The sequence below is a fragment of the Oryza glaberrima genome, chromosome 8 (assembly GCF_000147395.1).
Source record: "Oryza glaberrima chromosome 8, OglaRS2, whole genome shotgun sequence".
NCBI lineage: Eukaryota > Viridiplantae > Streptophyta > Magnoliopsida > Poales > Poaceae > Oryza > Oryza glaberrima.
The window spans coordinates 12,690,974-12,705,306 of record NC_068333.1 but is presented as its reverse complement, the minus strand read 5'-3'; the positions used below and the strand labels follow the sequence as shown (position 1 = coordinate 12,705,306).

Sequence of the window (14,333 nt, the reverse complement as noted above, 5' to 3'; positions counted from 1 at the left end):
AGGGTTTAAAAGTTATAAGCCACCAAAAGTTTTAAAAATACTAGTGCAATGTAACGTGCTAGATTCAGTAGATGTGAACTGAATGGTGCTAATAAGTGGATGTGCACTCTTTTTTTTTTTTTCCCAGAAAGCTGCATATGGGTGGGTGGGGACGTGGTGTTTCTTCAGTAAGCTGTGCGATGTTCGTTGGGTTGAACACGATACTAATTATGGAAATAAGGAGAGTCGTGCTTAGACAATCATGCAAATGCGCGCGGTGTACATGCGTCCATTCTTAACCAGTATTTTCGAACAAAAGCACTTTTGTTGTAAGATTTCTTTTTGATGCTCACAAGTTAGTCAATTTGCCAGCCTCCTTTTGCCCTGTTCAGATTGCGGTTATCTCTCGCGACAAGGTTTGAGTCAAATTACTCAGAAACATTATCATCTAGTCTACTATATAATTTTTGCTTGCTGCTATCTGTTACTACTAAACATCACCAATTGCTACTGCATTGTTAGATAGGTGGAAATTCTTCTTACACATTGTTAGATAGAGGGAAATTCTTCTTACCTATACTACTCCGACACTTGTCCGTCTGTTGCACCCAGCAGAGGGAAAATTTTGGGGTGATTTTTGATCGACAGTAACAATTGGAGTTGCGGTTCCAGAGTACGATGGAAGGTCACTACTGGGCTGAATAATGATAGTATTAGAGCCGAATACCATCATTATTCCCTGGTTGCCACTATTTGTCTATCCTGCAGTGTCAATCCACCTTTGCATTCTTGATGCAACCAGGGAATAGAAATACTCACAAAACTGTTCGATCGACATGGCAAAGATTGACATGCCGTCAAGATTAGACGGATGCTGGTAGTTTTGTACACGCGCCCAGTTAATGATCCGTTACTGTTACTGAGCTCATATGGTTAAGGTAAAATTTGCTACAGTACATTAAAAAACGTATAATTAGCTGGTGGACATCACAAAAACGTGAATTTGCTGTCGGGCATAAAAAAACTAGAAATTAGCTGATGGACACTCATGGCCTTATTTTATTATTTCGAAGGAATTGGAGAAAGAAACACTTGTTAAAAGACAAATTTGCCATTGGTCAAACTTGCTCTCTGGTAAGGAAAGGAGCGATGCTCTGATTTGGGGTGAGTGAACGAAGCAAGCGGTCGAGGTCCTTGGCCTTCATGTTGGTGCGGCAGATGCCGAGCTCGACGAGGTAGGGGAAGACGTCAGCGCCGAGGCGGATGTGCTCGGTGTCAGGGAACGACCTCCGAAGGCCAAAGTAGAGGCGGTGGAGGGAGGCGATGCAGAGGACATCGGCTGGGGGCTCTACTCGCATAGGCCAGATGGGGAGGAAGACAAGGATGAGCTCCTGGACGCCCTTGGCAGCGAGCACGCCGAGCCAGCGCGAGAGCACAGCGGCGCTGCGGGAGTCCACGTAGCTGCAGGCGTTCGTGAGGCGGATGCACCGGTGGCTCGGGTACGCGGCGAGGACGCGGGAGACGATGTCTGCTATGTCGCGCCAGAAGATTTGGGGGTTGTCGTTGTCGGGGAGGAGGTCGGCAACGTTGAAGATGAATAGCGTGGAGGCCCCGCCCAGATGCGGCGCCAACACGGGGACAGCACAGCGGTGAGGGCACCGTCCACTGTCATCGTCAGGGTGGAGGTCGGCGTTGTCGGAGACGAGCGGCGTGGAGGCCCAGATGTGGCAGCGGCGCCAACATGGGGACAACACAACGGTGCAGGCGCTGTCCGCCATCATCTTCGTCGTCATCGAAGAGAAGGTCGGTGTCGCCGAGGATGAGCGGCATGGAGGCCTAGATGCGGCACCAGCACGGGGACAGCACGGCGGTGCGAGCGCCGTCCTTGACGGGGAGACGGGAGACGATTCGACTGCATCGCGTTCTCGGCAACCGTGGCAACCGGAATAGGAGCGCCTTGGGTCCAGCAGGCGCGGCGAAGTAGTAGCGGCGACGTGATTGACGACCGACGACCAGTTTCGGCGAGGCGACGATGGATTGTGAGGGCTTGTTTCGTTGGTGCCCTGCGCACCAAGCCTGATAAATTTGCATGCCTGAGAGGCACATAACCAGTTCATAAATTTTGCCTGTCCAGGCAGCCTGTGACCTTACTTGTTTGGTTGGCCACCATGGCCTGAGAAAAAAGACTACGATTATGCTTCACACAATTACAGCTAAACATGTTTATGGCAAAGAAACAAGGCAACATATCCTATGCACACAGGCCCTCACGTGTACACACGTGCACACCAACTAAAAAAATGTCACCAAAAAATCTATAAAAAATCATACACATACTTTCAATTGTATTACACCTAGGGTTAAAATCTTAACATTAAATTCATTATATTTTAGCCGTAACAAAAAAACAAAAAATCTGACAGTTTTAAGGTTGCAATTTTGTCGGAATTTTATCTTTTTTTTATTCTCTATGTAGAATGAATTTGAAGATGCGACTTTGCACGTAGATATAATACTATTGAAAGTACATGTATGAATTTGCCTAGAATTTTTTGTGATAATTTTTAGTTGGTGTACACGGTGTGTACACGCGAGGGCCTGTGTGCATAGGATACACTCCCAAGAAACAAATCTTACCATAAAATTGCATCGTCCCTCCAACCGAAATAAATCTAAACCATGGAAAAATCAATCGAATGCATCAAAAAGAGAATCAGAGGAGAACATGAGAAAAGAGATCCCCAAATCCAACGTATCTGCCATCAAGAAGAAAAAGAAAGCTGAATACGAGAAAAGAGATTCCCAAATCCAACCACATCAACCTTCCATTATTTCTCACATCTGCATGCTAAGCCTAAGCAAGACCATAGGAATTCCTCACATCTACATGTTAAGCAAGATTAGGACACAAGATCCAGCAGGCGGCGACAGCTGCTTCGTGTGGACGGCCGAATCCAATGATGCAGCAGAGAAGACGGCATCTGATCTGACGAGGCTTCGTGCGGTTGCGGTGGCGCCAGCATCACACGTTGTCGTCGACGGTGGCTGTGCTGGCTTCACTCATTGTCGTCGTTGGCGGCGGTGGCGGCAACGGCCTCGTGTGGTGTCAACGGCAGCTGCTACATTGGCTTCACTCGTCGTTGGCAGCGGCAACGACACTCGGCAGCAACGACCTCGTGTGGTGTCGGCAGCGGCAGCTACGCTGGCATCGGCGGCGACTCATGTGGTGTCAATGCGACACTGGTCAGCAGCAGCATCCCGCGGCCTGTCTAAAGAGGATTAGGAATGTAACTGTAGAGCGCTGCTACGCCTGGAGCTCAGGCGACCATTTTTGGTCGCCTGACTCAGGCTAATCCCACGCCAAAGGGATTCAAGCCAGGCAAGGGAGAACACGCGTCAGGCTAGCAACCAAACAACCACATGCTATGCTCAGGCTTGTATCAGGTCAGGCAAATTTTCCTCAGGGTAGCAACCAAACAGGCCCTCATGAAGCTGCGTAGGGGCAGAATCGTACTCACACCAATTTCTCTCTCCAATTTCTCCGGAAGTAATAAAATATGGCCACGAGTGTCCATCAGCTAATTACCAGTTTTTTTGTGCCCGACAGCAAATTCGTGTTCTTGCGATGTCTACCAGCTAATTATACGTTTTTTTATGTCCTGTAGCAAAATTTGCCTATGGTTAAATATGAAGCGTCATTCATAATCAACCAAGGAGAGAAAAAAAACAGCTGAAATACCATTGTTGTCCCCAATCATTATAATTAGCGATTGCAGGTACACAATACAAAGTATTATTCTCTGAAAAAACAGAATACAAAGTATTAAAAATCAGGATAACCCAAAGTTGGCAAAAAAAAAAACATTTAAATACTTGTACATTCAAGGCGTGTTAGGTTAAGGTGTGGAAATACACAAACCCTCTCGATATCCCAATTCATAGGGAGGGGATTAACTGAACAAGCCCTTAAGAAAATCGACATCTGTGCTCCACCTCCAATGCAGCATCTGTACAAAAGGTTAACCCAAACAGAAGGAAATATATACTCACCTGATAAGAATAATCTACGACCCATATTGTTATAGAACTGTAAGAAGTGCCTGGCACCACGATTTTACAGATTAATTAGGACAAAAAAAAACTATTGGGCTGCTTATAATAAAGAGTTACAGTTACGAGAACGAAAAGACTTGTAACTTCTTCTCACTGCACTATGCTTTCAGCTGCATACACCTTTTAACAGAAATTACGCCTTTTCAGTCCCCGTTGTATCGAGGCATTTGCACCAGAGTTGTTTTTGCCCGAAACCAAAGATTAGTAAAATCATACGAATTGAGAAATATTTTACCTAAACAAACCAGTATATGCGTAAAGTCAAATAATTCCAAAGCTCGGGATTCAAGTACTAAAGTACTCATTATCTAAAAAAAATAGTACTGAAGTACTCACCTCATATGTACTGCATACATACCAGAGAAGCACGAGCCACCTCCAGCTATGTATGCTCTGCTGCACCAATCGTCACCATGTTGCCACACAGGAGGCCAACCTCGAGTTCCAACAGGACGGGAGGACAGATTGGCCTTCATGTTTGTTAGGGCGTGAAATGCTGGATGTTGAGGGTTGCTAGGTATTTCAGGCACTGCAAACAGATAATATATAGTTAAGGGTGTTCTTTCGTTTTCAAGACAGTTGATTCAGGGTTACGCTGCGGCTAATTGATACTTCCTCTGTTTCACAGTTCAAGACATTTTGGGTTTTAAATAGATTCATGCGTGGACCATGTATATGTGTCATATACGTGTCTAAATTTGTATGGATGTTACTAAATCTAGATGATGATGGAGAGGTACATCTTATAACGTGGAACGGATGAAGTAAATCCAAACTCTGTACTACCAATCCTAACAACTATTGATTCTGACTGCACTTTATATTTCCCTCTCCTAACCAATTTTTTCCCTTTTCAAATCATAGCTTACAGAGGCACAATTACTCATATGTAATGCCAAAAAGGACTGGAAGGCAAACGCAAGAATGAAATTCAAAGCTGGTTGCAGTAAGTTGATAGTGTTGCCGAGATCTAAATATTAAGTTTGAGTAGTATTATTAACAACAATGAAACAATTAAAGCTCAACAAAGAAACAACTAATGGCTTCAACCACCATTCCAATAATAATAGAAAAAAAGCCCACTTTACTACCCCAACCTATTGTGTTAGTCTACTTTACACCCTAAACAATTTTTAGGTTCACTTAGCCTCCTAAACTATTAATACCAAATCGTTTAGCCCCCCAACCTGGTTTTGCAAGGCTGTTTTGCCTGCGTGGAGGCGGTTTTGGTTGATTTGGTCGCGTGTTACACTGACGTGGTTGCTACATCAGTGTTCATTGAGGTGGCAGGTAGTGTCTGGTCATGTACGCCCAGGCGTAGTGAATGAAAGGCCAAGCGGCCCAAGCCCATGGCGTCCATATCTGGTGAATGGTGGTACGTCATCATCTTCGCTGCATCCGGGCAGCGGTGGCGGCACGACCATATCGGTGTGTCGTCGTCGTGATCTTCCGGTCTTTACTCCTCGCTCCATGTCTACCCACTCGAGCACCCTGTAACCTCTATAGTCCTCTCAACAAACTCCCTGCTACTCCTCAAATTGAACACAACAGACTACCTGTGTTTGTGCTCGGTGGTGGGCTCATCGGCATTAGATCATCTCTTTAGAAGCTGCTCCACCAGTGAGACACTATGAAGTTAGAATGATCCGCGCATGAACTCAACAAGGGGAGGAGGTGATCAGGATAAGATCAGCTCTAGAAGGCAACTAACGATCTCTGATCATATGGTGCTGATCAGGAATTTCTCGTGGGAGTAACAAAACACCCTTGCCGACGGCTAGACAAAGAGTGAGAAACAAACCTCATTGACACCTCGATGGCCCAGTTCCAAAACGACATCATCTAGTAACCACGTCAGTGTAACACATGACCAAATCAACCAAAACCACCTCCACTTTGGCAAAATAGCCGTGCAAAACCAGGTTAGGTGGGCAAAACGACGTGGTATTAATAGCTTAGGGGGTTAAGTTAACCAATGCAACCGTTCAGGGTAGTAAAGTGAACTTTTTTCATAATAATAATAAAAAAGCTAGCATGAAAGGTTTCATTTTTTTAAAAGACAAGTTAGATAGTGAGCAGCTACAATCCAAGGAATCACTAAGAGCAAGGGCAATGTATATGAAAAAAGTGGTTCTTATGGGGTGGGTCCCATGTAAGTTTTAGTTATTTCTATTGTTACAGTGGTGAGGCATGATTTTGAGGGAAATGCTTATGGCTAGTCCTTGTGCACAAGGGTAGGTCATCTTATTGCCTCTTAGAAAGACTAGTTTCACAAAGTATAAGTTAGCTTTACAAGGCCATTCATATTGCAAGCTACAACTATGAGGAACCTCGAAGAAAGATAGTATGCCATAGGTCAGCTCCTGGGAAGATCCAAACATCACAGTTGAGGCCAACCTCTCACAAATTTTTGCATTTCAGCTCTCACTTCTTCTATCTCAGCCTTTTCTGTTTTCTTAATTATTATTTCTTAAAACATTCTACACTAGGAACCTCAGATTAAAAACATTAATTATCTTTCACTCTCATGGCCCACTTCTTCTAGTCTCTCTTCACCCCTCCCGCAATTAATTTTGCCTTATCTCTCTCCATTAATGAGTACTAATTTCCTTTTTCTCTCATAGACGAAAGAGAACAAGTCAATGCGATAATTTTTCAGATCCACAATTTTCTTTTCCCATTCTTCCCACTAGAGTGATTGAGGCGGCTTCGGCAAGCACCAATCAGAACAGCGGCAGGACCGGCCCAAGCACCAGGCAATGACGACATCCCTCCTCCCCCATCTACCGCCTCGATGGCTGTTGGTTTAGCGGCGGATCGAACTCCCGTGAGTAGGGATGGGCGTTCGGTTTTTTCCGGTTTCTTCGGTTCAGTTTATTTGGTATTTGATAAGATCGGTTTTAAGAGATGCCAACCGAATTAACCGTGAAAAAAAAAAATCAAACCGAGCCGAACAAACTGACGCGCTTCGGTTCGGTTTTCAGCTTTCACCGAACTCTTCCGACGGTGCAAGGAACGGACGGCATCCAGCAAGATGGACGGTGGCGGCGGCGGTGGCGGTCAAGGGAAGTTGGGACGGTGCCCATGCTGGCAGAAAGTGGGATGGCCACGCCGGCGGTGCTAGTGACGACAGAAGCGGGGCTAATAACGCTCGACGCAGGCATGGCGGTGGCTTCGTGTTTTTCTGCTGGTGTACGACTACACAGTATGACGACATGACGGGAGATGTGGGGATTTAGGGTTCCTGATATGGGTTATTGTGGGCCTGAAAAAGGAATAGAAGATGGGCTGGCGTCGTCGGTATTTTTCGGCCTGCGCGCAAACCGAACAAACAACCGAGCACCAATGTATGTAGAAATAAAAACCGAGGGATCACTGAAGACGGAAAAAACCAGTGTTTTCGGGTCGGCTCGACTCGGTTTGGTCGGGTCTTCGGTGGGTGGTTAATTTGTGCCCAAACCTACCTGCATCGGTGGATTGAGGGCTCGACAGTGGATCGAGAGATGCAACGGCGGATCAAAGCGGCAACGAGCTCGACACTACATGGCACTCGAAGGCGGTGTCAAGCACGAATCCGTTGTCATCTACTATTTCGCCACTAGGTCCACCGCTTCCCGTTGGCTTCCGCTAAGCGGTGCAAGTTGGGCTAGCGCGTCGGGGAGCTTCCCAATGGCAGCATGGAGTGGGGGCTACAGCCGCCGTCGAAATCTTTCGAGACTTCACTGTCGGATCCTCTGCCTGTTCCAAGGCTACACCAGTGCCTTTCCCAACTTTTTTTTTCAGACGAGGTACTAGTGTTCCTACAAACGTCAGAGGGCCCACACCTTCTCTCCTCTACCACATTACACAGCCTAGGTGTAGCCGCAAATCCACTCGACTGTGTGGTGCACTGTGAAGAACAATTATTATAATTCATTGCTTAATTAATAATAGAGTACTAAGGGGGTTGACTTGACATCGAAGTGCGGAAACTAAACCATCCCCATATCCCTAACAAACCACATCTCTTCCCTAGATAATCTCTTGCCTTTATTAGTTTTGTTCCTAATTTGCTAATTAACCTTCTAAATAGAAGGGCCTAGCCCACTGCCATAACAATAAGGAACATGCACGGAGCAAGATGAAATAAGTGGTAATGAGAGGCCAAAGCACGAGCATTAAATATCAAAATGACATCAGTTGGAAATTTATTTGATACCTGCTCTACGGCCATTTGCATCATAATGTACACGTACGACCACTTGACTTCACCGTTGGTTTCAGCAATAAAAGAATGGAGTACAAAGTAGAATTTTGCTTTTCATTCAGCATAAAATGATTTTGAAAGTGTTACTTCACTAGTATGGCACTAGGGCCTTTTAACATAGTGACGACTGTTTAATTGAAGTACTCATATTCGATATTACTATTGAATAAGGAGAAGGAAACATGAGGATGAATAATTGATACAAACATCATAACACAACATATTTTATGAAAATACCAAGATCAAATGAATTGATTAGATGTTTCGTTTGAAATTATATTCCAATTTCTATTTAATTCCAGTAATTTATAGTTGTACTCTCATGTAGATGGACAACCCTGCCTGGCCAAAACATAAAGACATGAAACCCTAGCCTAGTCCATGAGGCCACGACACCCACAACCTTAATCCTTAGTCTAGTCGGTTGGCTCGACTCAGACTGGAGCCATGTAACCCCTTTTTGCCTCATGTCGTGTATGTCGGCTCCTCTACCAAAGTACGTGCCTTCACCATCTACTTCGGCGTCCCCTTCTTCCCCTTCTCCTCCCCTTTCCTAGCATGTCTGCCATTTCCCTCTCTCGCTACCCCCTCCAGGGCAACGAGTTGTTGGCTGGACCACTAGATCTAGTTTCCTTGAGTTCTAAGGCCAACAGATCCACATGCCTCGAGCTCCCCTATAAGCTTAAGGAGTGGTAGAAGACCGTCTGTCTTCATCGGTCCCACCTTTCAGTTGGTGGTGGTAGTGATCACCGCCACCACCATTATCTCTTTTCAAAGGAGTAGAGATATGAAGTTACTTTCGAATAACTACAATTATGCTATCAAAACTATCGGATTACTGCCACTTTAGCCAGTCACTTAAAAAAACCAAAATAATAATTGACAAATTTATGAAACAATACAACTTAATTTGTCTGGTAGTTCCAGGCCCACCTACTAGACACATTTAAAGTACTCATAATTTAGGCAATCTTTGTTCTGTCCATTTCTTTCTTTGTTTGCTGATTAGTTTCCCCTTTATTCCTCCCCTTCCTCTACTTCCCTGTTGAGTAGAATGTACTCTTCTACACTCTTCGTCCCTAGGATTATGCATGTTTAATTTGTCGTCATGCCTTGTGTCGCCATACCTTATGTTGCGTTACCACTTGAACAACCATGATTCGCATTACATTTAAAATTATGATGTGAAACCACTTGTACATTTAAACAGGGGCATGAAACAATTGGGGCGGTCTTTAATTATCTAGAAAACAAACCTTGTCGATGTGCAAGTCTTCTTGGTTACTCCATTTCATTCAATTCCCATGTAGTTTTGGACCCTTCAATTTCTATTTAGATTTGTGCTATACAAAACCAAGGTAGGCACAACCCGTCAATCTTTTCATGTGTGAACCTATTCCAATCACACTTAATACACATATGTCCATAACAGTAAAAGAAAATAAATTGCAACTAGCTTGTAGAGACAACAAGAAAGCTACCTCATTGTTGAATTCAGTGCAAAATGGACTTCCCTTTATAGCTTATACTTTATCAACAAAGCATAAACAAATTTAGTGAAGAAAATCACAAATCAATAGATCAACTTAATACACACGTCCATAACAATAGAAATTCAAAGATTGCAGGTAGCTTGTAGAGATAACAAGAAAGCTACCTCATGGTTGCTCCACCAGTTTACCGGTGAACGAAAGCAAGAGTCAAACTGTGTTGGGTTATGCCCAATAATGGTGGCAGTGGCATTATGCCGAGCCAGTGATCAAGGTGCGTCGCTGCTACGCCAACATCTGGTAGAGGATAGACCAGCGCCTGACAACGTAGGCATCTACGGAGTCATGGAGGTGAGGCATGGCAACACAAGGATTAGATTGATGCATGCGTTTGAAAAATTTCAAGCGAGATGGTATATTGGTTTCCATAGTACCTTGGTGTTAACAGTGAAATTTGGTAAGCCCCAAAGATGCCATCAGCCTAAAATCAATATCGGCTTCAAAGTTCTGGAATCGGTCGATGGGAGTTATCAAGTCGCCAGCGGTCAGATTCTTGGAGGATTCGGTTAAGAAAATTAATCTATTCAAGGAAACTTAGCCAGAAGTGACCGAGTTCAAGGAGGATGCGGCATATTTTTTAGGGATGAAAATGGTACGAAAACGGACGAAAACCACCTTTATCGTTTTCGTTTTCATATTTTTTCGGAATTGGAATCGGAATCGGAAACCACGGATACGAAAACGGAATTGAATTTATCGACACCAAAAACAGAGCAAATACGAACCAACGTGGTTACAATAACAAAAATTTTTCAAAATACAAAAAACCCTCAAACCGAGCTTGAAACTTCGATGGATAAACTTCAAACAGTGGGAGATGAGGCGACGTGAGATCTGGATGTCTGGATGCGTCGCTTCGCCGCCCGGCTCTGGAATCTTCATTGTCTCTCTCTATCCCTCACTCTTTACTCTAAGTCTCTAGGTTAGGGGAGGTATTATGGACTATGGGAGGTATTATGCTGAATTGGGCGGCTAGGGAGGTACTATGGACTATTGTAATGTATGGGCCTGTAACTTCGAAAATTCCGAGTTCCAACGGAAACTGCTCGTCATATTTGATTCCGTTTCCGACAAAATATTTTCGAATTCGTTTCCGTTTCTAAAAAATTCCGAAAAAAATCCGACCGGTTGATTCCGTTTTCAAAAACAAGCTCGAAATCTGGAAATATTTCATACTGTTTTCATCCCTACAGTTTATCTATTAATATGTCTTTTTGTTTCCTTTTATCTTTAGGAAAGTGTTTCTAGTGTCCGATAAGAATATGTACACCCTGGGGTCATGTAAACTATCTCACAAATTAATACAACTACTCTTGCCACATCACCACCCTCTTTTCCAAGGTTTTATTTATCATCCGACGGAACTTGGCTTCTGACGCGGGGCTGCATCGGCTTTCGATCTCCGGCAAAGTGGTAAGTTCTAAGTTCTGCCGGCCTGGCAATCGTATTGGCTACATTGGCGTTGTTCAAGACTGCATCGCTTCCACCTCTTGGATTGCTCTGGTTCGGTTGATATATTTGCCTACCTATTTATCATATGTTTTAGTTAATCTAGTTTAGCATATTAATTTACTAGATTAGGGCCCTATTTGGGGAGCTTGTCCCAGCTGCAGCTTTTTCCAAAAGCTGCTTCTGCTAGAAGCAGCCCCAAACAATCCACAGCTTCTGAGAATGAAAAATGAACTAAGAAGCCAGAAGCTGGGTTACAGAGCTTTTCCAGATTCTCAGAAGCTGGCTACCAAACAGCTGCTTCTCAGAATCTAAAGCTCCCCCAAAAAGGCCCTAGATTAACCTTATCCACCACCCTGAAAAATAGTCAAAGGCTTGATTGTTTAGACTTTATGCTTTTTTGCATACTTTGCGATGCATTATCCCTGGTCGTGCTTAGAATCATAAAAGCTAACCTGTTTTTGATTATAATAAGGGTTTCATCGGAGTTTCAGCCGATGAGTTAAATGGACATTGCATCGGCTTACAAGGATTACATACAAGTTAGTTTTAGCCGATAAAAACAAAGATTTCACTGTTTATCTAATCTTGTGGTTCTTACGACATCGAACCTCCAATCAATGTATGCTTTAACATTTGGATCAGTGTTAGCCGATCAGTTTCTACTGGATTATTTTGTTATTTTATCACATCATCATTAGCCGATTGTCTTTATATCATTATTTACGTCAAGTGTCAGACTCTACATCAAACATATAGCCGATAGCTCAAAACCGATATCGGCATCGGCAGCCGATAGGCTCTTTGATCTGCTATTTGTATATCTTGTCAGTTGCAAGATTAAACTGACTGGCACGCCCACATCTCATCAACCTTTAGACCTGCACTGAAGTTAAGATCTCCTAGGCAATTGTGTTCGACTTAGTTCGCGACAACACAGTTCCGGCACCATCGGCCGAGCGCGAATTTTTCGTCAACAGCTGGGCATATCGCAAAAGTATCCTAGATATGTATCAGGTTGTATCCGATATGTGTTTGTATAAGACTACGCATCTAATACGGATGCGTGAGCTGAGTCGTATCCGTGTATCCTATTCTAGGAGGCATATCATAATGACGGGTTGTTCATAACAATGAAACATTTCCATAGTTAAAAAAAGTACCCGGGGCATATCGCACAAATGTCCTGGATACGTGTCAGGTTGTATCCGATACATATATCCGACTATGCATCTGATATGGATATGTATCCGCATATCCTATATTAGGAGGCATATCATAAGGACGGGTTCATAACAATAAAACATTTCCATAGTTAAGAAAAGTGCTAGGCAATCTAAGAGGTAATAGGCAAAATTACACTTTTTCTAGTCCCATTGTCTTTAACCGAATCCACCACGATCTACATGTCCATGACATGTTAGGCTCGACCTCCAGGTAAACCCATCAAATCCCAACCGTTGTAGATGTTCAACGCTACCTTCTTATGTACTTGTTTCAGGCAAGCACGGAACGAGTTCATTAGCATGGTCGGCAACAAAATAGCATTTCTGTACCAAGGAGTGCATCTCACGATCAAGCATTGCCTCTTCATCCAAACCATCTAGGTGTTGGCTAAGTTTGCCCCACACAAGGGACATGTCACTTTGCATCTTTGTTATCAATGCTTCCGCCATGGCCTTTCGATGGAAGCTGCTCAACTCCTCAATCTCCACAGAATCGATAACCTCTGCTTTGAGCCTTTTCACTTCACGAATCTTACTTTGAATGAGTTCCAAGTGTGGATTCATACTCCACCAGCTTGATTTGTTCGTCTGAATTTAAGAGTAAAGGAAGGGATACATTACAAGACAAGGCACATATAAGAAATAAAGGTAAAGTCAACTATTGACCCTTGAAATTTGTTCAAAGGCCATTTTTACCCTAAACTACAAACCCGTTTATCACAAGGTGGTTTTAATGGATTTGATAGTGGTCTCAAGGTGGTGGACCGAATGAAGTGACATTTGCATCAACAAAACGCACATTAAACGAGGAAAACCACCATTTTGAACAAAACCACTTAAAAACATGTCCTATGACATATTTTGTCTGGTTTTGTTGTTCAGGGTGAAAATGGAGTTCGAGAAAAGTTCAATGGATAAGAATTCAATTTACCTGATAAATAAACACCACCTTTTGGCCTTTTGTGTGGACTGGAAAGCTCCCTATTTTGTTCCATTTGTTTGAAAACAATGGATTCAATTGCCATTTTAGTTTCCTTTTCCACAATAAGACTTGGTAATTTTTCCGCCCTTTGGAAGGCCATGCCCCTAATTTAGGAAAAAGGAACTCCCATTAATCATAAGAGCAAGCCAAAATGAATCCTCCTTTACCACTAGATAAACTTCACATTCATCATTATAGGTATAACATGAAGCAAAGAAAATTACATCTCCAGAGAGGGTGCTCGAGTAGAAATCAAGCTATCTTGTTCTTGCTTCAGTTCCTCAAGTTGCGAAGCGAGCTCGAAATATATTTCAACGCTACGGGCAAGGAACTATTAGAAGGCAATGAGTTAGTTGAATCGTAAGGCGAATCCTTAAGGCCGAAACAAAGCTTCCAATGCAAACCTCATTCATCAAATACTTGGTAGTAGCAACTTCGTCATCCAAGAATTCAAATTCACACTTTCTTTTCCTTTTTATACTAACTTTTGGGGTAGCCACCTTCTCACTCCTCATCTCAGGGATGTCCTTGTTACGCCTACTCTTGTGTTCCTTATTATTCATGCTAGTTTGACAAGATGCAATGCAAGTGCCAGCTTGACTTGAGATGTGTGTTGGCTTTTTAGAGACGTTAAATTGATCCTCATAAGACTCTTGGCTCTTGGTATTTGCCTGTCGAAGAAAAGGAGCATGACTGGCGCTTTACATCGCGACAAAATGTAAAAAACCATGTGGTATTATGGAAGAATGGGATCGGAGGGTTCTCATGATTACAAAGATCCCAAGTCC

At 43.5% G+C, this 14,333-nt stretch overlaps 1 protein-coding gene across 2 annotated transcripts; it reads right to left on the bottom strand.

Moving 5' to 3' along the window:
- Positions 1-3,540: 3,540 nt before the first annotated feature.
- Positions 3,541-14,213, bottom strand: LOC127781191 (uncharacterized). 2 transcript variants are annotated; one of them, XM_052308110.1, is made up of 7 exons: positions 13,950-14,213; positions 13,770-13,876; positions 13,495-13,649; positions 4,429-4,621; positions 3,899-4,079; positions 3,719-3,779; positions 3,541-3,638 (listed from the first exon to the last, which is right to left on the bottom strand). In XM_052308110.1, exons 1-7 carry the CDS (start codon positions 14,106-14,108, stop codon positions 3,616-3,618), a joined length of 879 nt encoding a protein of 292 aa, XP_052164070.1. In that variant the 5' UTR covers positions 14,109-14,213; the 3' UTR covers positions 3,541-3,615. The 2 variants fall into 2 exon arrangements, with proteins under 2 accessions (XP_052164070.1, XP_052164071.1); XM_052308111.1 differs by having other exon boundaries at positions 3,899-3,986.
- Positions 14,214-14,333: the final 120 nt, after the last annotated feature.